We start from the raw sequence: 26123 nt of genomic DNA on the forward strand, positions 1-26123 counted from the left end.
CATGCTTAATTATATGTTGTATTAATTTCTTACTAGTTTAATTACTTGGGTAAAATGCTATTGTAAATTTACAAATGCCTCGAACAATATTGTGGTGTTAATCAGTCGTTTAGTGAAAGAAAGGAATTGTTGAAAACAAAAAGTCATGGTTATTGGGTTGTTTGAATTACATTTGTTGAGATGGAAACTACTGCATTGATATTTGAAAAGTATCATTTAATTTTTCATGAATAAATTGTGTTTGCAAAGAATGACTATAGTTCGGCCGCTTAGAAAACGACCTGCGCGCTAATGCTAAACCAATGCTGGAGGAGGTCGCTTTCTAAGCGGCCGAGCTATAGCTGATAAACGACCTTGTTACAGTATATTTACTATCAATCAGCAGTTACAGAGCTCTTGAGCTCATTACACACTGAATGCTAACAGAATTGAAAGTCGTCAATATAAATCTGTTAAAGCAGTTAAAGTGTGTCTACATACAGGGTGATTGATATAAGTGTGCCAGCCGTTTTATTCTAAAACTATAAGAGATATCAAAAAAAGTTAAATGGTAAGTGCCTTGGATTTTTTATTTAACAAATTTTAGTCAAGTCAAAAAAATTATTTTAGCCGCCATTTTTCCAATATGGCCGCCAACTTTGATTTTTCTTACGAAACACCCTGTATTTTATGATCTATTCCGGTAGAAAATGTAATTTTAAGACGATTTTATTCTTGGGATTTTGTTCATAAACCTAACCGTTTCAAAGATAATAATGTTTAAAGTTTTAAAAATTAGGCATAAGAAAGAGTTTCGATAAAGGCCTAAGCAAGCATGCCAGCTGTTTTATTCAAAAACTATTCAAAATTTCACAACTTTAACCATTATTATCTTTGAAACGGTTAGGTTTATGAAAAAAATCACAAGATTAAAATTGTCTTAAAATTACATTTCCTACCGGAATACATCATGAAATACAGGGTGTTACATAAGAAAAATCAAAGTTGGCGGCCATATTGGAAAAATGGCGGCTAAAAAAATGACTTGACTACAATTTTTTAAATAAAAAATCCAAGGCACTTACCATTTAACTTTTTTTGATATCTCTTATGGTTTTCGAATAAAACGGCTGGCACACTTATATCAATCATCCTGTATATGTTATGTATTACCAATCCATTAGTATGATTGCTATGAAAATTTGGGAAATCGTTAATAATCTTAAGGGAAGTTTAATAATGTCTTATTCTAGATTCAACATCAACTTAGAACTCTGTCCCAGGGCTCTTCACGATAGCTCCGTATTAAACATACAACAATAATGTGTTGACCTGTTTGTCAAATTTTGTTTCCTCTGCACAGAACCCTCCAGAAATCTTTGCTTGAATTTTAATTTTAATATTTTCAAAGGCTTATTTTGATGTCACACGACATAGAAATGTCCCCACAATACATTGAGAGCTTCCCATCGCTGTTCCAATACAAACTGTTCCTTTTGTTTACAATTAAGTTAACAGTTGCCTGTTTTTTTGTTATTTTTTTAGTTAAGCTCTGTTATTGTTTTTTTTTTATTATTTCTTAGTTATTTTTTTTATAAGAGATCCTAACAAAATAACAGCTTCTCCATTTCATAAACAACTCTTTATAACACAGCTTAAACCTTTTATTTTTTTACATTACAAAAATCTTAAAATCTTTATTGCACAGTAAAAAATGGTTAAAATGCAATATAAAACAACTTATATGCAGAGTTTGAATTTAATACTCATGTTTTCAGTTTATAATTCAATAATTTACTCATTCCATGTTCTGAAGTTGCCTCATCATCATCACACCAATGGGAGAGTTTTTGTGATCAACTAAACACATTTCTGTTGATTGAGGCTGGACAACGCGACTTTGGGTCTGACAAAACCTAACAAATCAGTGAGGGCGGTTGATGACTACCCTTAGGCTTCTACTCCCTCCCCCCTCTGTTTTCGTTCCTTCCCCCTCCCCCCTCCCCCACATTCACTAACAAATTTAATCTTTAATTCCCAATCTGAATGTAGGTTGTAGGATTATCTAACAGATTACGTTATAATAAAATAAAAATAAAACAATATTTTTAGGGTTCAGATTCCAGTCCCAAAAACTTAGTTTTCAATCATCGTGATGGAGAATTTCCTTAATAATTTGTTAGATAGTGTAAACTCGCGATCAAAAAAGTGAAATTCACAAATTGAATATGGTATTGTTTAAAAGAATGGTTTGGAAAAATCCTTTATATATTACCTCAATCTTTTACTGCTGTTAAGTTTTTAGTTTTTTTTTCACCCCATGGTCTAGAAATGATAACAAGTCAATTTACTGAACCAAACTGATTCAATTAGGTTCACTATACCTTCGCCAAATTTACGAGTCTGCTTTAATAAGATCCCACCAAAATAGTTTGGATTTTTTTTTTAAAGTTCAAGATTTTACCAATAATATTTTATGTTATCAAAAAGAAGTGTAGGAGGAATCTTTAGCAGTCTTGAAACTTAAAAGCCTTGCTATTGAATGGTTTTGATGACAAGTTCTGTTAATAAACGTCAACTTTGCTTCAGAGACATCTCTTATATTACTTTCTCTCTTAATTGAATCTTCTGATAACTAATTGGTATAATTGGTGAAGTTTTCCTTCCATTTCTTTTTGGGAACAGAGTTTGTTAAAGAGTGTAGCATTTTGATCTCTACAGAAAGAATGAGCAATTTGCAAATATAATATTTCATTATCCCTCTTAAAATATATTTAAAAAACCCCCCACTACTAGCTAATTAACTAAAAATGAAGTAGTTAATAAACCACATGATTTAGTAGCAACGTAGCTGTTATAACGTAATTAATAGTAAATGTATAATTTTAAATACCAAAAATGTAGTACACAACCTATTTTTTTTTATTATTATAAATATATTATTGTTTGATAAGTTTACTCGGCAAATGATTGTATAGCTTTAGACCTCTAGGCCACATCATATAAAGAACTTTTTTGAATATAGGATAACTGTACAGGTTTTTGTTTCTAGTGATGTACTTTTTTTTAACTGTTTGAAATCTTTCTTACTTTCATGGACATAATCAATCTTAAAAATAAAAAAACAGGCTGGAATGTGGAATGATTTCGTATTATTATTTTTCTGGTGGTTAATTAAGCATAGGAAAACTAGATACCCTCTAAAAATGACATCTTTCCCATATTTATATTGTACAGTATTTCATTAAGATGGCTTTGTTTCAGATTGCCTTCACTTGCAGTTGTATCGAGACAGCAAAGACCGCTACAAGCAAGGCCAGACCAAAGCCTCTCTCTCCCTTCAACATTTTCTGGGAGTTTACTCCGGTAATTATATAACAATTTTCTATTATTATTACTATTCATACACCTACTTCCATCGGCTGACTTATCTGTTTTTAATTATCGAGCTCAATCCATAAAGCGACTTCTGGTTTTGAAATAGTCAAGGAAAAAGGTAAAAACTAATCATTTTGTTAACCCATATTTTAACAAGATTATACTCAAAATCTCTATTTCAATTTATTAATTTTCCCATAAATGTAATGTTAATTTAAATGTATTATATTTTTATTACCAATAATTAATTAAATTTATTGGAAGAGTTGTCTAGAAAAGGTTTTTTCTTGTAAGAATCTAGTTCATCTTGTAGAATGTAGACAAAAGCCTTTGGTGATTTTATAATGTGTGAATCCAGTCAGGGACGTATTTAAGTATCTGCCGCCTCTAGGCAACAAAGTTTGCCGCCGCCCCTCCCGCTCCCACTTTTCAACGCACTCCCCGACCTCACTAATATCACCCCCAATGGCCAATACATGCCCTGTCAGCTGGTTTTGTGGAAAAATAATCGGTAATATTGCATGCTGCATCAACAAATTTAATAACTTTTCACCACACTATGATGTTTTTAGCTGTTTTACATGCGTTAATTGGTGGCTGAAAGTTACGTTTTGCTGGCCAGGCCAGCTGTCATAGTCATTTGGGGACCGAGCAGGTTCTTACATCCCTTGGGCCGCAAAATCAGCTGATCGCTTACTTTTTTAAACATGAATGCATAATAAATACACAATCAATATCCTTAGCAATGCAATAGAATTGTTTTATTGTCACCGCTGCCTAGCAACTATTTATTTTAATTTTTGCTGATTCCTCAAATTATTTCTTCACATAACCTTAAAGTTCTATTTGTGTTGACTATCAGTGTGCATCATTATTGTGGTGAAAAGTGCTATTAAGGTATAGTGTGGTGGAAAATGGCGTTCGTACCACGGACCGAAATGGTTTTGCAGCTCTGGATCGTTTTAGGTTGCCTTCGTCTCGAACCTAAAAACTATCTCGAGCCGGCGAAACCTCATTTTCGGCCCTAGGTACGAAATATACTATTTTGACCTCTTTTAACGGACGTTTTTTGTGCCGTTTTTTTTGCAAAACATTCTGACTTGGATAGGCCTACACGGAATGCACCATTTTTTTTTATCTAATCAGTATTTTTACAATCCCATTTTGCGGCTTTAAACGGCACACAAAATCGTCTGTATACAATGGTTCTTATAACGCTTTTCATTGAACACTATTAGTCAGATCCACTTGAGAGACGTGCTATTGGCTTTGATTTGAAATGAAAGAAATATGTTTTCTTAAACTATTTTTTTCTTACAAAAAACACATGAATCGCAAAGAAAAATTACGTACTTTTACTGAAAGAATAATATACAATTTTAAATTAGTTAAGTTTGGTACAGTGGTAAGTATTTAGTTCACACTTTCCTTCTTGATTTTAACCTAGCAAAAGAATCTTTCAGCTATAGTGCTGCCACTGTGTAGTGGTGTATGAAGTAAACAGAAGGGAGTGTTTTCTACGTTTGTCACTAGACATAGCGGCCAGCACGGCGACCCGCTCCCGCGGCGAGCGTGTCCGCCAGACCAATAGGGCAGCACGGACAACTCTACACAGCTGTGTAATAAACTATTGACGTTTGTTTGACTTGGATGCGTTCTGAAATAGTTGTATACTTAATCAAAATATTTGAAATGGCTATTTTGCCGTTCCCAAAATTATTTGCTAAAATTTTTTTAGATTAAAACTTATTTTTTTTATTTTTTTACCCTCAAAATTTTGCCGCCCCTAAAATTTGCCTATTCGGAAATATGTCCCTGAATCCAGTCATCCAAACACTAACCAACTTCACTCAAAAACTGTACTTAACCAAACCCAGATTACTGTTCATTTTATGTTATGTAGGTACTTTAAAGAATGCTTGTTTTGTTTTGCAGGTTTTACGCTGGACAAAGAGTCCAACACGATCGCCATCATTTGTCAAGATGTAACCGTAGTTCTAGCCTTTGACACTAGAGAAAGACTCATCCAATGGCAGGTCAAGATAGCTAACAATTTGGGTGAAGGTAGGGAAGTATAAATTCTTACAGTATATTTTGTTTTATTGAGCGAAGCTCACTTTCCCTCACTTTGTAACTTCTTTGTAAGGGCATCAGAATGTAATGGATTGACCAATTGATGTGAAATTTGGCCAACAGCTAAAGAATACTCAGCACAATGTTTAGGTAAAAAAATATCTGCAAATTTCCTTCTGGATTTTTTTTTATAGGTCACGCAATTTCGCTTGTTATTTTAATGTAAGTTGAAAGAAATATTATATTGGGTTTATGACATATGGGTTTATCTCGTTTCATTTAAATAAGATAAACATATGTTAATTGTTTGTAACTGTTTTGTTTACATTTCAATGTTTACTTTCATCCTAGGTTAGTTGGAATGTAACAGTTTATCAATGGAAGTAACAGTTTTGCTGTATTTGTTTTGAGAAATGTTGATTGCACGAGTACATCCCGCTATGCGCATTTACAAAGTACAATGAAATGGTCAGGATGGCCAGTTTCACGACAAAGGTAACATCATTAATGTTGAGCAAGATATTAATGAAATAGCATCTGTCTTACCTATACACTGCCCGAAAACTTTAAAGTCATCATTGTCCAACGTCAAGGCGTCTTTGGCCATATCGATTTCAAAGTTCGACGTGAAAAACTACAGCAAGCACTTATTTGGCTGAAGGCAAATAACCCATTTTATTTTGACATAACCATTAGTGATGAAGCGCTACACCAAATACCAGTCAATGATTTTGTTCACATGAGAGTACCGTGTGTACGTGAAAACCAAGATAGTCCTGATGAAATCGAAGAAGACCAAGTTGAAGAATCATCGGTGCCTATGCTTGCGCAATCTCGTCAAAGGGATCATGTTCAGAGACTAATGTGGCCGACCAGAACACTGCTGAAAGGGAACATATTGTAGGTTGTTAGCTGCATTAGCCATTGCAATCACAATCTTTAAATAATGCTTCGCTCATTTATGCGTCTAAAGTGTAACGGCAGACCACCCTAGTATATTTATGGTTTGGTTTTTCTAGTTAGAGCACAATAACCTGTATTCAGATTCCGCAAAACCATTTTGTAAGTTCACTATCTTGCCCGTGAAAATTTTCACTAAAGATCTTCCTATTATTGGTATTGAACTTAAAAAATCTCTTAATCCAAAAGATTCTTGCTAAATCATGCATTATAACAGGATGTTTTCTGTTTATATTTGAAGGTTATGTATTTTTGTCTCTCCTGTTGTGTTTGTGGTATCAACATTTGGAAAACTCCTTAATTTAAATTAGTAAATAAGAAAATTATTTTCAATCGCATTATAATTTTTACAGAATAACTATTTGTGTAGAACATTCCCAGGCCTACAGATATGCAACGCATAGATGTTCCCATTCCGGTACTTTCAAAAATGTGGTTTTCTGTACTCTATTATGCTATTTTCAAAAACCAAACCAAAAAAAGTGTGACCCTGGGAGTTTTATGAATTCTTTACTGGAAAAAAACAGTTCCAAAAATTTCATGGAGTATGACCCTTTTTTCAAGGAGGAGTTTTGAGAAGAAATGGTATTCCTGTCTTTGTCGGTTTTTAATTTTTTGCAAACATTTTTGTTTCCATACAAGATTCTGTAAATTTTTCAATGCATTTACTGTGAAATACACAATTTTCTTGAATTCGTCGAGGAAGAAGATTATTGGAACAGGTCAGAGATTGTTCCCGGGAGGTTCCAGTTCTGATATCTCAAATTACTTATAAATAAAATCTAGTTCAATCCTTTACAACTTTTTTTAGTTCTAACATAGTAGGCTACCTAGTTCTAATTAAGTGCCTACTCGCTATCCTGTGGTTCCTCTTAAATATTCAATTGTATCATCATTTGTAATCTAATCATGTGAAACAAAAGGAACACTCTAAATAACTTTATCTGTGAATCAAAATTAACCAAAGTCATATTCAATCCACAATGTTTGCATTTGGTTACGTTTAAAAATTCTGTATAAGTATGTGGGCTACTGATACAATAATAATTACCCAATATCAACATCTCAAATTGTAACATTTAAATTTTAATCTTAATATCTAATAGAGACTTGAGTCCTCTGGCTACCTCACTCACACAAAGAACATGACATTCAAAAAACAAGTTGATAGTGTTTTACATTCTTAATTGAAATAAAAGATCTCATGTTTCCTTTTTGTCTACAAGAGGCCTATCAGATTACTCCATGTTACAGATGAACAGTGGCTTGTGCAGATATCATCCGCCCCGCCCAGAGCCAAGGTCAGTCCAGGCCCCGCCAGGCTGCATCTACAAGAGCACCGCTTTTGTCTCACTGTGGGGGTGCCTCCCCGACTACTCGGCCACTGGCAGATACGACAACTCAGGTAAAACTACATCCTAGTGCACTTGACTCTAGCCTAAAAGGTCATTATCACATACCTACAAGCCTTTGGTGATTGGCGGGATTAGAACCCAGAACCTGGGAACCAAAGGGGGAGTGAAGTCATTCTACCACTCAACGAGCATTGCGCCGTGTCGACTGGAAATCTGTCCCCGTTAATGTATCTTTTAACTCTACAATGTCAATCTAGTAGGAAAACAATTGTAGGGGTATTGTATTGGTAGTTTCAATCCTCTAGGTATTTACAACATCCAAAACTGTCCCTTGGAAGTTTACCAAAAATAAAATTTAATTTCAATGACAAATTTAAATTTTGTACTTGATTAATGCTGGATTTAACTCTATGCCGACTAGTCCCCAAGCAAAAAGAGGCTGCAGCATTAACGTTTTGAACAAGAATCCATTTTTTTTTTACAAAAATTGAAGTTTTCAGTTTGTAATGGTTGCAGGAGACAGTAATGATGTAATTGTGATCACTGGAGATATTCATGATATTATCTCGATCGCGGAGAAGTTCCAACTAAGGGATGGCCCCGGTCGTGTTAATTTAGCATAATTTGGTCAAAACAAGTACCCTAAATGCAGCACCCCTTTTTATTCGTATATTCAAGTTATCAATGAAAAAACTAAATAAATGTAAAATTGAACCACTGACATAGTGTGCTAATATCGTTCCCTGATTTCTGTTGACAGCGATTAATATTGAATTAATCCAACTTCAAGTAAACTATGTCTTTTATCATATCATGATTACTTCTCTTATATATACAATAAAATTATCATAGTAACGTTAAGTATTAAAAACTAAGGAAGAAAATATAATTTTCAGAGAAGCACATTTTGTGAGTTGCTCATTCTACTACTTTTGGTTGCGGAAAAACTTGCTACATCTGGTCCATATAGATGGGGTGTTTACATAGTTATCTTAAAGTTAATATTCTGTTATATATTTATGTACAGGAGGTATGGACTAGTAGAGAACAAGTTCTGTTTCGAGGGAGGCTCGAGTTGTGGTAAAGGCGAAGGTCTGTACGTGTTAGTGACCGATCAGGGGGAGAACATCACCAGAGCATTCAAGATGGCTGCCGAGGGGAGACTGGCTGTCCGTAGAAGACCATTGGCTAGGAATATGTCAGGTTAGGAAACCCTCCTATTGCCTCTGATTACAGAATAGTTATTTGTGCAACTAGTGAGCAAAGGGAACAATTGACTCACTCGAGAGAAATACTTACTCACGAGCCGTAGGCGAGTGAGGAATGGTTTCTCGAGTGAGGCGATTGCACTTTGCACTCGAGTTGCACATTATACTTTTCGTACAGTTACCATAAGACAAATAAATTTGTAAAGAAACGTGACATATTTTTACACAGAAGTGAACTTTTAATGACATTTAATGATACAACAGTACAACAGCTGACCAGCTGATTTACAGCCAGTGCTGCCAACGTATTTCGCGCGCATGCGACCTTGTCTGCATGTTACGCGCTCACTATTTTGTGCCTTCACGTTGCAAATCTGGAGTGAGACAAAGTAATTAGAGTGAGACAATGTTAACATTGTCTCACTGATGAGCGAATTGGCCACTTTGCTTTCTCAAATCAGTGAGAGAACATGTACATTGTTAGGTAACTGTAGGAAAAAGTATGTATAGTGATGAACTGTTGGCAAAATGTGAATACATGGAAAATTTTATGGAAAATATAGGCCTAGCATTGAACAAAACTGTTTGTTTTATTTTCCAAATAAATTAAATGGGTTCAGCTGTCCTTGATCATTGGGCTTTCAATAAAAATGGTCCTTATGGATAAGAAACAGCTGATCTTAATCAGAAACAATAATGTTACATCAGGTATGTTATCTACTTGTTGATACTTTTTGATAATCTAACTGTTTGAGACTGATCATGAAGGTTTCACCGCTTGGCAATTTTCCTTATTGCCACTACTTAAACATTCTGTAAAGTCAAAGTTTTTTTTTGTTATTTCCACACAGTAAAAACAAAACTATCTAGTTTCTTTCTACGAAAAAGACAATGTGAAGAAATAAGACTAAAATCCAACACAGTTCTAGTGGATTTTCATTTTGCAGTGATGACGAGCCCCCGTAGATCACGTCTAGACCCGCGTGTGTCTGACCTAAGTTGTTTGGACGCCCGAAGTCGTCTGTCTACAGCTGACAGTTCCGTCGCAGACAGTCGCAGCCATGATAGTCTACTGGGTTGGCCGTCTGCAGAGCTCTGGTCAGACTCATCATCCGTCTTTACCTACGCTCAGGTTAGTTTTTCTCATAAGCAGCCGAAAGTTATGATTTATTTTTACTCTTTCCCCATATTCATTGGGTATTTATAAAGTACTTTTTCTATTGTAATTGAGTTAGTTTTGGGTGGAAATATCCGTTTTGAGTCCCCCTTTGTGTGTGTGGATAAAAAGCTACAGATTACTCCTGAGTTCCGACTTTGATGAAAATTGGTTTTATTACTATTTCAGTGGTTATTAATTCGCCTAATGTTCGAGCACGGATATTTTTTTCTTTTTGTTTTAAGGTAATGTATTTTATCCAAGGTAATTTCCAATTATGGATATATAACAACCGTTTTTTTCTGCAGAAGCCGAGCAGTTGGAGGGAGAGGGAGCGAGAGGCAGGAGAGTTAGAGAGGTGCTCCAGTTGTATTGGCAAGCTGGGAGTTTTGTCTCGGTCTTCCACCCTTACCACCAACTACGGTGAGTGGCTTCTGTAAATGTCTATTGTGGTTGTCAGGGTAAAACTGTGACACACTGAGTGTCATCACCTAGACGTTAACTCTATATTTATCAACATTGAACCATTGCATTTGAGATTTTGCACTAAAAGTGTCCATTGCCACTCTATCATGGGTTATTGATTAATTCAATTGGTTCCATTGTCCATTTGGTTTATTGTGTTAGATTTTTAACTTTATTTAGTCAACTATTTTTCTAATAGACACAAAAAAGTACTATTAAAATTTTTTTACTCAAATCACAGTCTTTTGGTTGTATACTATTACCCGTGTTTATGTTTAACTAAATATTAAGTTTTATGTTGTAATGGATTGACAACAAGCTCACAATGATTTCAGGTTATATTTTAATTGTGATTTCTAAGCAAATGGTGCATGTTTTCAGGAGAGAGAAGACAGTTCACCAACGCCCCTCCATCTGTAGCCAGCAACTACGATAGAACAACAGTGTCTTCACTAGACTATTGGTGAGTGGGACCATACAGGGTGTTCAAAAAAGGTGGGAACATGATTTATATAGTGATTCCTTGGGTAAAAATAACAAAAAAGTTTACATAAACGTATATGTCCTATCTCATTTCATTTAGCGTCTGTCTGTAAGGTATTTTTTTACAAAAGCATTCATAACTCCTTAACGGTTTGAGCTACAGGAATGAGATTCTGCAAATATGTTCCCAAATATGCCTTTCAAAATGGCAGCTATTTGAAATATTTTATGCAAAATTTCACAAACATTAACCGTTAATTTTTTACAAAAAATTGCAAGATCCATCAATTTTTTTTAATTTTATGGAGATTTCAACAATACCTCATTAAAGCTTAGTTTGCACAAAGAATAATCAAGAAATTAATGCCTTTCTTTCTGTACCTACAGTACAGTTAAGTTGGTGTAAATGGAGAACTATTTACACAATGTTAAAACTATGGACTAATTATCGGTCGTCCCATAAGCAAGTTTCCTCTGTACCTCAATGACGAAACACACATTTTTTGTGATATTGTTGATAGGTACTACAACCTTACTTGTTGCAGGAACCCTCGTAGCAGCACCCCTGGAAGGTCGAGAGCTGGCAGTGTGACAGTAGGGCGATCCTCTACCTCTACCCCAGCCAACTGTACCCTTCACATCAGCAGCCCCGCATACAGCAACTACGATGTGCCAAAACCACACATCACCAAAGTTGAGGTAGAGATGTCTTCTCTTTACATAACTGAAACATATGTTAAGTTAGTTGTTTGTTGGTACTATTACTGTACTAGTATCTATCTATCTATATATTAATAGGCAAGCATGTTTCTTTAAAACCTTTTTTCTCAGCTCGTGTGCATCGTAGGGAAAATCTACGCATACCGTTGGAAAGCTATTTTCCTGTAGGTGTGCAGAATCCCTTTATAAATTTAAATAGGCTCAAAGATAAGCACAAAAAATAAGTTTAAAAGTTGTAAAAAAATAACATGGATCTTATGCGTTGCTATGCTGGTTACGAAATAACAACGAAATATAAACAGAAAATCAAAACAAATGGAGGAAACTCCAATCACATGTTTTATTTACAGTGTGGGGTGAAAATAGTTAAGTGAGTACATTACATATTTTTGGTCGAGTTTCGACCACTGGACGACCTCTCGTTACTATTAAACCGGACACCAGCCCAGACTCAAACTCTTTCCCATGTGCAGGTTGGGTTCACAATCAGTTACCTGAAGAAAAGTCAGTTCAAGAACAAAAAGTGGATGGCGTGCATCAAACAATTTATTAAAGGAAGGTCCCTAAAAATATGTGGTAAATTAAAATTCAGATAACATGAATATCAAATGATCTAATGATCTACTGATCTGATTAAAAACCTAACCAAACAGGACCCAGGAGCATCCAGGAGTCAAACCCCGCAACCTGACTATGGCCTAGAGGTTGTCCTTTGCATTTCTATAAGTTGGCCTAAATAAAGCAGAGAGTGAGTTTCCTCGCAGTTCCTTCAGCAAAGTTGAGCGTTACTTCAAGTACAATTGCTGACTAAGAAAATCTGTTTCGTCGGCAAAGCTGAAGAAAAATTACTTAAATATAAAAATTTCAACAATCACATGATACAATGATATTTCAATGTTGTATGGTGGGAGAGTGAGGTTATTGAGTCAACTCAAATAGAACTTGCAGTTGATTAATACCAGCTGGCCTATTTACAAACATTACCACCTTCACCATTTCTATTTGCTTTGAGTATAACAATAGTTAAAGCTACCTGCATTTTTAGTGTTGTGCATCAAGGAACTAATGATTGTTTTCTTGGTATGAGCAAGTTGGGAGGAGGAGAGTACGACACCCCCCGCAGCATAAAGGAGAGTCTGCCCCCGCAGTGGATGCTGCAGACTACGGGGCCTGAGGAGCCGTGTCTCACCTGTGGGAAAACTGCACATCACAACACTGTTGCCAGAACAAGGTACTAGCCATCGTTGAAATGAATGATGATCAGTTTTTATTTTCACCTTACGCATTTCATTACTAAGCATTAATGGAGAGTTTGAATGATGTTCCAACCTAACACTACTCGAGGCATTTTTGTAATTTATTTATTGTATCTATGTATGTTGCAGTGTTGTAGTAGAGAAGGATGACTCGCACACTGCCATGTGCCCGTGTCAGAGAGTTATGTGTTGGGCTGGTAGTTGGATGAGGCTTCCCTACCTTCTTACTGGAGCCTTCCGAGCCAACACTATCACTGGCACTACAATACACAAAGTATGTATGATTTCATGTTTTTTTTTTTTAATCCATTACTTTTAAAGTTGGTGAATAACGATAATAAAGTTATGTGTAAACATAAAAATTGAATTATTAAAACCTTACTAACACGATTATTTGGGGAGCGAGCTGGCGTAGTGGTTAGAGCGCGGGACTTCAGTCCCTGTGGTCCCGGGTTCGATCCCCGCCAAGTCACCAATGGATTTTATCTAAGTGATAATGCCGCAACCCCTAGGTCTAGCCTGAAGTAATGTGAAAAACAATCCCAGGCTCGTGCCTAGCGTCCTTAGGACAAAAAAAAAAAAAAAAAAAAAAAAAAAAAAAACTAACACGATTATTTGTGGACTCGGAGGTTGTTGTGTTATTTAGTACATTGCATTTTTTATGGGTTTTAATAAATAAATTCATAACAGACTAATTTTTACACATACATTAATTACTTACATGAGTATTTTCACACATTGAGTAAACAATCTTCAAAGAAATGTCGAATAATAAATATTGAATTTAAATTAAAACTAAATGTTCTGGAAAAATTGCTTATTTTAGCGTGCCCCCTCGCTTTGTCAGCTGTTGACTGTCGAGTTACCGGGTTTCGAGTTACTGTACTAGTAAACTTCTGGTTTATAAACCCACAGGTTCTTCTTTTTCTGAATTGAGGTAAATTTTTGTACAATTTTAATTTGATTTCTTGTGTGATGAAATATTACTCTAGAAACATAGTTAAATCTCATTTTATCATATTGGGTGTAATAATTTTACTCACAAATATTCAATCAATGAATACCAAATATGTAGAGGGGCAAATACTGATGGAGACTTTTATTTTAATGATTCAAGTTCTATGGATGTTATCTTGCCCTTTGTAGCCATTTAAATTCAAGTTATACCTTTAAGGTAAAAAAGGTTTATTTTATTTCAGGTCAAGCTTGATGGAGAAGGTAAAATGCCGTTTGTCAACTGCAGAGGAGAGAACTATACTTGTGAAACATCCAACAACAATCAGATGAATCAGTCAATAAGTAAAGGAGTGCAAGATGAAGTGGGTGAATGTATTGATTCAGACCTGAAAAATTCAAAGAATCAATACGCTAATATCAAAGTAACCTCTGAAAATGCTGCTGATAATCCTGAAGTGGTAATACAAGAGCCAAAATCGATGTTGCCTTATGCCAACTTGGAGTTTGCCAAATCACTTGAATACTATGAAAATTCACGGGAACTGATGCAAAAGAAGGATGCTATAAAAAATAACGCTCATAATGGGCTTGAAAATATATCAGACGTAACTAGTAAAAGTTGTACAAAATGTGGTCACGCCTGGAGAAATCTCCCTCCAAAACCGGGTCCTAAAAATGATGATTATTTAATAATGGAACCTGCAACGAATCATTCAACAAAATTAAGAAGTCAACCATCTTCTCCACTACAATCACCTGTTCATGAAAAGTTTTCTCAGAGCTATCTTCCCATGCTTCCATTATCAGGGAAAGCTGAAGAACTGCAGCACTTCAGGTTGCGTCAGTTAAATGAGAAGTCGCAAAGCACTCCGAGCTTACCAATACCGAGAAGAAAAAGTTTTACTAATCCGTCAATCCACGGTTCATCGGGTTACCACTGTATGTCAGAAACTAGCAGTCCGTATGTGAGGAGACGGTTGATGACCACAAGCACACTACCTCCAGTGAGAAAGGACCTTCTGATACCTTCTATAAGAAAGCGATCGAGCTCCATGGATTCTTCCAGATATCTCGATAATCTGGAGAGTATTGAAGAAAAAGTAGTCTCACCGACTCAAACTTTAGTAAACACGCCAACAATTAGTAATGCTACGTCTATTGATTCTTTATCAGACATTTCACTAAATCAAAGACCAATTCCGACAAGTAGCAGTGAACATGTATTATCCCGAGTTGACAATTCGGAATATGTCTCATGCAAGTCCAGTTTGAGAGTTTTAATCGAAGAGCAGCCTAGCAAGGCACTTGTAGAGTCTAGTAGTCATAATATAATTAATAGTCCAATACCACAAATAAAGAGATCAGCGAGTATTCCCTGCAAGACTGTATACAATAGAGATTCTTCCAGTTCAAACGATTCGGGTGTTTCTACTGGGTCCCTTCAGTTCCGCAGAAGGGACTTGATGGAATTAGATTTTTGTTCGAGGAAAAGATCTGTCCCTGAGAAACTGAAGATTGTTAAAGAAAATACTATAAACCAAAGGCACGTTATAAGAAAATCCAAATCTGTGGATCCATTCGAAGACATGAATTTTGAATTTGAAGAAATGAAACCTCCGGTGAAATCTTCTTCTGCTGGAGCTTCGGTACCTGTATGCACCACTCACACTGACGCTAAAGGTAAATGATAAATAATGATAAATGATGATAAAGGTAAAGGTAAATATTTATACATTGTGCTTTATACCAAGTAAAGCACAATGACCAAAATCAGACTTACCCTTTCACCTTCAAATTTTGTTCTTGTGTCAACTTCAACACAGTTGTATTATCCAGGTAGAGTTAGTGTTGATAGCGCTGCCGCTGCAGTAGCTTCCCACAACTCTTTGTGTTCTGTTAAAGATGACACATTTTTTTCTATTTTCTTCTTCCTATTAGTTTTTTTAACAAAGAAAAAATTTCACTTTGAATCCAGCATAACATACAAAGACTTTTGAAACATTTAGAAAGAAGAAAATAGAAAAAAAACCCGAGTTATGGAGTACAAAGCTATCAACATCTACTCCTACACAGTCCGTCATCTTGATGTTTCAGTTGGTCTGAAGATGGCAACATAAATTGCCGAAATATATTACCTATGTTGTAATACGTATAATGTAAATGTTTAAGTGTTGTACGACACAATTTATGTTTTCTTTTTATTTGTTGAAGATAATAATGTGAATGGCAGTTTATCCAAGGAATAAAATACCTTAGTTCAATTTGGTTGTTGTAAGGATACTGATGAATATTGCACAATTCTAGAAGGACGTATAATCAGTTGTAACAATAATAAGATTCCGGTAAACTCTGTTTTAAGGCTTAACAATTGAATCTCAAAACACAAACTTTGCCAAAGTTTTAGTGGTTTTGAGATTCAGTGTTGATAGGTACATGTTTTCTAGTGTAATAAAGAGTTAAATTATTTCACAGGCTACCTGAGTCCAGGAGGAGTTCCTTACATAGATTCTCACAGCACCAGCAGTGGAACTTCGGACATGTCTGACTACATAGAGACATTGTCACTCTCCTCCTACACGTCTTCTGATACTCCTGACAGCTTACAGTCAGTATCTGTCACTTGCACTTGAGTGGGTAAAATACATAGATTTAATATCAATATTTACAAAAGGAACAGCATGAAGAAGGGATCAAAACCTGTTTTTACCATTCCAAATTGATCAGCTGATTTTTTTTAACCTACAACAATGAAACATTCACATTTTTTAAGTTGTGTTGATTTGAAATGGTTTTCAAAGCAGAAAAACTATTGATTTAACAAAAACATATTATTATTTTGATGCTCTGTCATTTTTATCAGATTGGAGCTTGGGGGATTTTTTGTATATAAATATTTGATGAAGCTCTGGAGTTTAAAGTTTGTAGCACAGTTGATGCATCATGTATTTTAGTTAAATAATACAAACCTCTCTGTGGGACACCTGTATATAATTTGTACGCTTGAATTCTGTGATACAGTGATATAATCATCTTTGTAAGCGGTTTGCAAATAAAAAGATTCAGGATATTTTTCCCCCATGAATAAATATTTAGCCATAACTTGTTGCCATTAAAAAATATGTGGGAAAACAACAAAAACAGTGCTGGTAATGGAAAGCACTCAATGCAGAACAGAAATAACCTGGTGGATGATGGGTTTACTGAATTGGTAAAAGTGTGGCTACAAAGCAAAGCATATTTCTTTACATTTATTTTCTGTATTTCTTTAAATCTATAAACTTTTGACTATTCGGTTAAGTAACTGCTTAGCAGCCATTCCAGGCTACTAACTCCTATTGTAACTCTATAAATTTTTATTGCAGTTAGTTTGAATTTTAAAGTATTTTTTTTTATTTCCTTCCCCAACAGATTGAACCACACAACAATCAACACTATGAGGCCAAGGTCTGGCAAAGAGTATCACACCATCGACAGGTTCAATCTCAAACCTCAGGTAACAATTAAACTTAACTCTTCAAAGAAGGACTATTGTTTATTATTTTTACTATTAACTACTATTAACACTCCGGAGGTTCACAATATTGGTTATGAATAGATGGGATTGTACTTTTATTTTCAACTAGCTGTGTACCCGTTCTACACACGGGGATCTTATAGTATTCAGTTGAAACCTTATTATATAAAGAACAGCAGTTGGTTTGCATATTTTCAGATGGTATAAACTATTATACATAACTTCATTTTATGTTGTTTGATGTTTTTCTGGATCGGTATGACAATCAATATAAGGTTAAATTACCTGTGTCCGCCAGTCGATCCTAATGTATCCTATTACAGGAGATGCATTTCGGCGAAATTAAATCGCCATCATCAGTCCTAATATAAGGTCTTGAGCTTCCCCATTAGGTGCATCTTGGAGTTTTTGAAACACATACACGAACTGTACACTCATACACAAGACGAATAAAACATAAATACACGGTAGGCCTACTTTTATTTTTACTATGGACATGTAGACGCGCGTCGGTCGTGTGCCGAGTCTCGACTGAAAACGCTCATTTAAATGTAAGCCATATACAACACTGATTCAAGGTCTTTTTCCCGGTTTTAAAAACTCAAGAACAATTTTATACACAAAGAATCTCTATTTTCATTTACGGTTACCCTACAAATTATTGCACTTGCGATTAATTAAATCCGTTATGTAAGGAAAAACGTGTTTAATCTTACTTGGTTTGGATTTGCTTTCAAAACGTGATCGGAAATGGTTGCGGTATTTGTAAACAACATTCAATGTAAACATATTAGTGACAGCTAGAAGAAATAATCTTGATTCGAACAGCTGTTCGTTATTTCATAGATGAATATGTGATAAACATTGGGAGTAAACTATACAAAAAATTGCACAAAATTTGGTTTTTAAACGTCCGTCATTTTATTTAAAAAGTAGTGACGCCATATTATAATGGCTAAAGACAATCTCGCCAATCCAGTGAATACATTAAAATGATTTGGAACTTGATAGGTACTCTCGTTTTTCAGGAGAAGGCTGCGTAAATGGCTCTTGGGCCGTGACAGACAGGAAGACAGACAGACAGAAATTTAGATGAGACTTGTTTCGGTTTCTTTAATGTATAAAACGTAAAAATAACCTAAAAGTTTATGATTCTGAGCAATGTACAGACAAAACTCTAATTTTATTTATATAGATGGGGCAGGATTTTTCTTTTTTTGCTACGAGAGAACCTTATTTACGCTTTAAGATCTTGAATTAAATTTATTGCAAATTGAAATGACAAACAATACAACAATAGCTATTTGTGTAAACAGCGCAAGGTACGTCATTGCCGCTTGAGAACTGTAGTTGGCCGCACAAAGCTTTAACTGAGTGTTGCAATACGATTTGAGAGCAGCAATGACCGTTTGTCATCGTAATACACACAAGAGTTTTCGTGTTACCATCGCCGACTGGACAAATACCATCACGAGAATAAACCAAATTAACGTTCTCCGTCCAAAAATTGAGAATATATTTTCTAAAAATGTTGGGACCAGTCTACCCCAAATAACATCACAAATTCACAATTTACAATCCCTGTAACATACCTAATAACATCCCTGTAATATTCATGAATGAACTTGTCTTTAACGGGCAGATTTGTTAGGTATTGACCATCAAGAAAAATATGCAATAGGTTTTTTTTATTTTTACATGTTAACAAACACGTTAACTTTTTTTCAGATCAGTCAAACATCAGGAATCAAGACTTGTGGAACTATAAATGAAATGCAGCATACCAACTCGCCATAAACTTGAATAGATTTTTACCAAGAGTAATCAAACCTACTTATAATTAATAATTATCAAACCTACATAAGTAAGAAGGTATTTGATAATTTTTAAGGAAATTGACAGGAAATCAGCTTTACCAAAAGTCCATGGAGACACATGTATAAACAACACCAAAGCAGTTGTTTACAATGTCTCGCTACTTTTGTGTTGTTAATAAGTGTCTCTATGGACTTATTTAGATTTAAGCCTGCTTTCCTTTAAATTTCCTAATAAACCATTCCTGGCTAATACTCTATCTTTTAATTAGATAACCTTAAAGTATTTGATAAGAAATGGATAGTGTTTATTGTAGGCTACAATAATGACCAAAACTATATGTTTAATTAATGTTTGTCATCATTGCAGATTGTAGCTAACCTGACAATCAATGATTACCTAACACAAAAAAACTGAAAATCTGAAACTCATAAGTTTATCCTGCTGTTGTATGTATGAGCAATTTGTTTGGATATAAAATTTAAACATAAAGAAAAGACATGCTCAAGAAATCAAATCCCGATTTAGTTTGTTCATTATAAATCCAAAACTTTAACTTAAATTTGCTTATTTCATCTAACATGGCCCAATCCTGGAGAGCCACTATTATTGAAGAGGAAAAAACATGTTAATTACGTTTTTACTGTAATTTAAGCTTAGTTTTAAAAGTTAGTGATTGAAGAGTAAGTACATAATAAGCAACAAATTGTGATACTCGTGTATACCAAGTGTAAATAGATGTGATATAGTAAGTGTGGATTTTGTACAAATTCCGTTGTGCCATAGCGATTGTAAATATATTCTTATAGTACACAGGCCTAACATTTTACATGCAGTATTGATGTTTTGTAAGTGTGTTTATAATATTGTACCAATAAACGTGTGAATTGTGGTCATATTTATACCTGATTCCCTTGATTCTCTAATTTTATATTAGTAACTCACATACAGCAGTGTTGTGTAAAAAAAAAGTGATTTCACTGTAAAGGCGGCTCCAGACATGCACCATTCGCCAAGCATCGAATAGCGAGTTAAAGCCAAGAGTGAGTTATACAATAAGCCAAGAGAGCAGAGTTGTGTTTCGAGGTCCCAGGTTCAAATACAGCCAATCACTAATGGATTTTCTCTGATTATAATGCAACCTCTGGGCCTAGCCTGAAGCAATCAGATGTGAAAAACAGTTCCGGGCTAAAACAAGAGTGTCCTAGGATGAGACATAAAGAATTATTACTGTATTGGATCAAGAGAGAGTTGTTTGTAGTGTTCAAAAACAAGACAATTATCCTTAAAGACCATTACACCTTACGTACAGGATGAAATCACTAGGATAATTTAAAACCAATATATTAAAGTCGTTTATTATAATTTATTAGAAATAAAACATTTATTCTCTAACATATCTTTATACACTCGCATAAGTTAAGTCTTCTGTTGCAGAAAACAAAATCCAAATCCAGGACAAATCTAAACAATCCAGTTTTCCTTCTGGAGATAAAAAGACGGTCAAAACCATATATCGGATAACAAAATGAGTACTCACACTGGAGATCCGTAAAAAAGCTGATTGATTACGTCAATTATATTGATCTACAAAAACCGAATGATTTATCTAAATTTGTTGAAGTCTGTCTCTTCACTGTACACTGTGTATGTGTTTTCACACTAGCTTCACTTAGGCCATGTAGTTGTACTGGTTTGGGTTGTCCTTGTCCCGCTCCATGTAGTCCCGATCTATCAGAGACTCGATCCTCTTCTTCAAATCAGCAGGCTGTAAAAAACAATAAATATGAATACGATAAGCAGAGATTGATTTTGATTGGTTACACCAATCATTAATAATTGACATAATGGAAACTTATTACTGTTTAGTATTCATAGTATATTAAGCTACAACGCTGGGATTAGATGTATACAGTACAAAGCATGATAGTGATGTGACGAAGTGGATGTGAGGGATTGCCCATTCTTCCAGAGAACAATGCTGGACAATATCTTATTGCCTTGCTTGGATTAAGCTTTGTGAAGGGGAGATTATGTTATTGTCTATTTTAAGGTATATTTTGATTTTCACAAGTTTGCTGCACTGAAGAATTTTTTCCAATTTAAAATATCTTTTGCAGAAGAACTAATAAAATGTTACTTTGGTGATTACCTTGACTGGGAACTTGAGCTGGTTGTACAGTTCGGTGATGAGTAGGTTGTGACTCAGTGTCTTCCTCATCTTCATGATCCTCACAATGGCTGCGTCAATCTGATACTGTCTGTCTTGGAACACACGTTCTTCTGTCGCCTTCTGTTCTTCCGTCTAAAACACAAACACACCATGATAAAGTAATACTGTTCAAATTAAATCAGTCCCATATCTAACTAAAAAAACTTTCTCAGGTTTCAGGTACTGTTTGTTTTTTACTAATTTTGTATAGCCTAAAATGTACAAATAATTTGAGGGAACCAAGATTTTTCAATTTCAGCAATCAAATTGATCACTCCCACGCTGAAGTTCTAAATGCTGACCATTACAGTAATAAAATACCAGACACAATTTTTACACATTACCTTCACTGTTAAAGAAAATCCTTATCAGCATGTTATTTCTCATTTATAAGAAATCATACGGTCTAGAACATTCTGGATAACTAAGTTTTCTGGAAAATAAATAGGATTCATCGGTCACTCACCATAGAATCAAGATCTTCAGGCAACGACCATGTCAAACTTAGGTGAAGAATAGGATATTTTCATTTTGAGTTAATAGCAAGCTTACCTGAATGGGAAAGAGTCCACACTATTTGTGTGTTTGTGTATTGTGTTTCTAGTGCCAGTTTGGGCTCTTTCCCATTCAAGTAAGCCTACTATCCTCTCAAAATATCATATAAACTGGCCCTTGTGCCCAGTATGTTGTCGAGTTTGACATGGTCATCGCCCAAAAAGGTACTACTTTTTTGGAACAGAACTCTACGATCAGATGGAGGATGGAGATTACATTGTTGAAATAATGGTACTGTACAAGGTGAAAACAAACAAAAGAAACACAGTTTGTGTCACTAATATGGTTTGGCTTCCTTAAGAGTAATGATAACGTCTCTGTAATCATTTTTTCCACTTCTTGCCACTTGGGTTTGAGGAAAGCACCATTCTACTTTCATTAAACATTACCGTTTCTTTCATCTGGATCTGGTTGATCTTGATTCGGAAAAGCTTGTTGGTGAACTCAGCGTTGAAGAAGAACTTGTCACCATCCTCCACATCTCGTCCCCTAGGTGTCTTGGACAACACTCGGGCTCGGCCACACGCTAGCGACTGCAAAGTTCTCCTCAGCTCTCCGTCCTGATGGGTGATTGAATAATCAACAAAATTACTCACCATGGAGTAAGAATAAGAATAAGAATAAGAATAAGAATAAGAATAAGAATATGTTTATTGTCTTTCAGGCTACATAAGCATTAACAAAGTCAAATTTACAGCAGAAATGCCAAGTCTCTATACTAATAATTAGGCCTAAGGGTAATATCATATATCATAGAAATATACAATTCATAGGAACTATACAAGAATCAAAAATTATACATAACCGATTTTAAACATTAAAATTCTATCTGTTTTAATAAGAAAAATTCACTAAGTGAATAGAAAGGATTTTTAGATAACCACTCATAAAATTTGTTCTTAAAAACTTTAACAGTATATTTCTTACTAAGATTAATTACTTTATTGTATACCTTAAGGGATAGTACTACATGACTAGACAGTGATTTGCTGAGCCTATTGTACTCAATTACTGCTTTATCCCTATTACGAGTGTTGTAACTGTGCATATCCCCAGTGAGTGTAACAAGATCCTGATTTTTTAGTATATAAGATACAAGTTCAAAAATGTAAAGGTTGATAATGGTTTGTATTTCCAACTGAATAAATAAAGGCCTGCAATGAGCACTTTCATCTGACTTGGTCATAACTCTAATTGCCTTCTTCTGAAGGATAAGAATGTCATCAATTTTAGCACAGTTGCCAAAAAAATCAGATCATATCTAAGAATAGATTGAAAATAGGCAAAGTAAGCTGTTTTTAGATAATGACTTGGAACGCACATTGTCAATCGTTTTAAAAGATAGATAACTCGTGAAAGTCTACAATGTGCTCAATATGTGGTTGCCAGTTTAACTTGTCATCAATATAAATTCCTAAAAACTTTGCATTTGAGACCAAATCATCAGTAATTACACCATCTACAGTTCTTAATGTAAATAACATTTTTTGAGTTTTTTGATTGTTAAGTAAAAATCCATTTGCTTTAAACCAAGTTGCAGTGTCTTTCAAAGTTGTCTGGGCAAGTAAATTGAGATGAACAAAGTCATCAGAAATGTCTACAAAAGTGGTATCATCAGCATATAACAGAGACTTTGTACGAACAGAGCTAGGAAGATCATTAATACTAATTAAGAACAGCAGGGGTCCTAAAACAGATCCTTGTGGGACTCCGTATTGAACCAAGATTTCCTTGGAATGTTCACCATTAACTGAGACAGTTTGAAGTCTATTTTTAAGATAAGATTCAAAAAAAGTTAATGAATTACCAGAAAACCCGTAGTAGTTAAGTTTTAATAAAAGATCATCATGGTCAACACAATCAAAAGCCTTGCTCAGATCACACATAGTGACCTGAGCATAGGCTTTGTTCTCAAAAGTCATGAGCACTTCTCTTACGAGCCGATCCACAGCATCGATAGTGGATTTTCCCTTCCGAAAACCAAATTGAGAAAAATTGAGAAAGTTATTGTCTTCTAAAAAATAACTAACTTGATCATACACCAACATTTCAAAGAGTTTACACAAAGTTACTCATCAGTTTCTCAAAAGCTTAAACATTCAAGACAGTACCAGACAATACAGGGTGTCTACCAGTTGATCAAATTAAATTTCAGTGACTGTAAGGAGAATGATTACATTATAACACACACAATGAACTTACAACTGGTTGCCTGCTACATTCAATATTGATAATTCTGCATTTATCTTATTATTTTAGTTGTGTGTATCTATGCCATAAGCATTTGTTAACGTTTTATGTAAGGCAACAGTCTTGTTACTATCTAACGTCAAACTTTTGATCAGATAGCATCATTGATTGATAGCCCAATGACAAATGGCATCTCAGTCCAGTAACGATCTCGCTTGGAAACGAACCAGTTCATTATAAATCAAATCACTGTCTGCATTCTTTAAGCATAGCACAAAACAAAAGACAAGTCTAGGAACTGGTTTTTGGCTAGGTTTGATTTTTCCTGTGACTTTTGGAGCCTTAAAATTAAAATCCGTCACTTTTCAGCAACTTCTATGACCCTCTGGTAAAATCAGTGACTTTGTTTAGGCTTCAGTGATTTCTGTAATTGTAGACACCCTGAAATAATAATACAAAATTTAATCAATATGAATTCTAAATGGAAACAACAAATTATAGACACAAGCTTTCACCTCAATGTTGGTGCCAGCTTTTATCTCCTCCAGGCTGATTTCATCTTGGTAGTTGAACAGCAACAAGACGAGAGCTTGAAACAGTGACACTTGTAGTTCCTTGCGCCCTTGAGTGAACTCTGCCTTCAGAACACAATGGCCCAGCGTTGGCTGCCACTGTAATGGACATATAACTCACTCTTAGACACAATAACACTTTACATACTGCCTACAGAAATCAGTTTGTAATAACATTTGCCCTGTTCAGTTTATTTTATTTTATTTTTTATATACTTCCCTTTTGTATTATACCCTTCCATAGTTAAACTATTCTATTGGTTAAGGCATTTCCCAACTAATTAAATTTAGTCCAGGCAAATTAGATCAAATATAGGGTGTGCTCCCCAAAAAATCGTCTAAAGCTGGAAAGTGTTTTAATACCTTTTGGGGGTCCCAAATAAGACTCCTGTGAGTTTGCGACGGATTCTGACGTCTGCTTAAGTTTTGGGAGTCGAAAAACTATGAAAATTTTGCACTTTTTTCAGTTTTTCGCTTATAACTCCTAAAAAACGAATCCTAAGGAAAATGTTGTTCAAAGGTGTCTTTTAGTGCAATAAATTCCGCGTCGATTGATGTTAAATACGTCAAAATCGGCCGAGCCGTTTAGCCGCTGTAGCTTTTCAAAGGTGTGATATTTTCATCAACATGGCCAAAAGGTTGATTATTTGACCAGTTTTCGGCTTAAAACTCCTAAACGACGCATGCTATACAAAATGCACCTGTAGTTAGTTTGGAAAACACAAAATTCTGCGTATAATGTTTTTTTTATTAATCAATAACGGCAAATGATTGTTACTTACTTTCTATGGACGCCATTTCATTAAAAAAAGCATTAAAGTTAAAGTTGGGAAATTTTAATAAAATTGGTAACAACATAGATCCCGTTCTTAAATGGATTATGAATTATTAGATAGTGGTTTATTCCATGATGGTAATCTAGAGGTTTATCTAACAAGGTGTGATGAGAGTAAGACCCCCTATGTAATTTTAAGTCTAATATTGTTGTCTGAGGTTCCGAAAATTCTAGGATTCATCCCAACCACCCATTATATACGATCTATCCCTGTATTCATCTTTCAGTTTTTGGCTTACATCTTCTAACGCATGCTATAGAAAAAAATGTTCCTGTAGTTAGTTTGAAGAGCATAAACGTCTGCGTAGAATGTTTTCCAATTCATTAAGATCGGCATTAAGAAATTCATTCATTAAGAAAGAAATTCATCAAATGGTTCCAGTGTCACGACCCATTTACTGAAAATAGTTCGCTCATGTCAATCAGCTCAGCAGTTATCC

At 34.9% G+C, this 26123-nt stretch overlaps 2 protein-coding genes across 4 annotated transcripts in view; one reads left to right on the forward strand and one right to left on the reverse strand.

The window, feature by feature from the left end:
- Positions 1-20198, forward strand: part of LOC129005949 (uncharacterized) — a 196569-nt gene extending 176371 nt beyond the window's left edge. For all 3 annotated transcript variants that reach the window (XM_054434986.1, XM_054434987.1, XM_054434988.1), the window contains exons 3-16: positions 3244-3345; positions 5293-5421; positions 7645-7795; positions 8773-8948; positions 9901-10085; positions 10418-10532; positions 10956-11037; positions 11603-11756; positions 12869-13008; positions 13163-13307; positions 14233-15670; positions 16463-16595; positions 17399-17483; positions 19233-20198. In XM_054434986.1, the coding sequence (XP_054290961.1) occupies positions 3244-3345; positions 5293-5421; positions 7645-7795; positions 8773-8948; positions 9901-10085; positions 10418-10532; positions 10956-11037; positions 11603-11756; positions 12869-13008; positions 13163-13307; positions 14233-15670; positions 16463-16595; positions 17399-17483; positions 19233-19301 (3104 nt within the window). In that variant the 3' untranslated portion in view covers positions 19302-20198. The remainder of the gene's footprint in view (positions 1-3243; positions 3346-5292; positions 5422-7644; positions 7796-8772; positions 8949-9900; positions 10086-10417; positions 10533-10955; positions 11038-11602; positions 11757-12868; positions 13009-13162; positions 13308-14232; positions 15671-16462; positions 16596-17398; positions 17484-19232) is intronic.
- Positions 20199-20665: 467 nt separating this feature from the next.
- The window catches only part of LOC129005933 (cullin-4A-like), a 38039-nt gene continuing 32581 nt past the window's right edge, over positions 20666-26123 (reverse strand). Inside the window, exons 11-14 of the mRNA XM_054434969.1 lie at positions 24792-24947; positions 22476-22646; positions 21472-21624; positions 20666-21087 (exon numbers count right to left, since the gene is read on the reverse strand). Of these exons, the coding sequence (XP_054290944.1) occupies positions 20992-21087; positions 21472-21624; positions 22476-22646; positions 24792-24947 (576 nt within the window). The 3' untranslated portion in view covers positions 20666-20991. The remainder of the gene's footprint in view (positions 21088-21471; positions 21625-22475; positions 22647-24791; positions 24948-26123) is intronic.

The sequence above is a fragment of the Macrosteles quadrilineatus genome, unplaced genomic scaffold (assembly GCF_028750875.1).
Source record: "Macrosteles quadrilineatus isolate MER2022 unplaced genomic scaffold, UCM_ALF_1.0 Scaffold_46__1_contigs__length_943047, whole genome shotgun sequence".
Classification (NCBI taxonomy): domain Eukaryota; kingdom Metazoa; phylum Arthropoda; class Insecta; order Hemiptera; family Cicadellidae; genus Macrosteles; species Macrosteles quadrilineatus.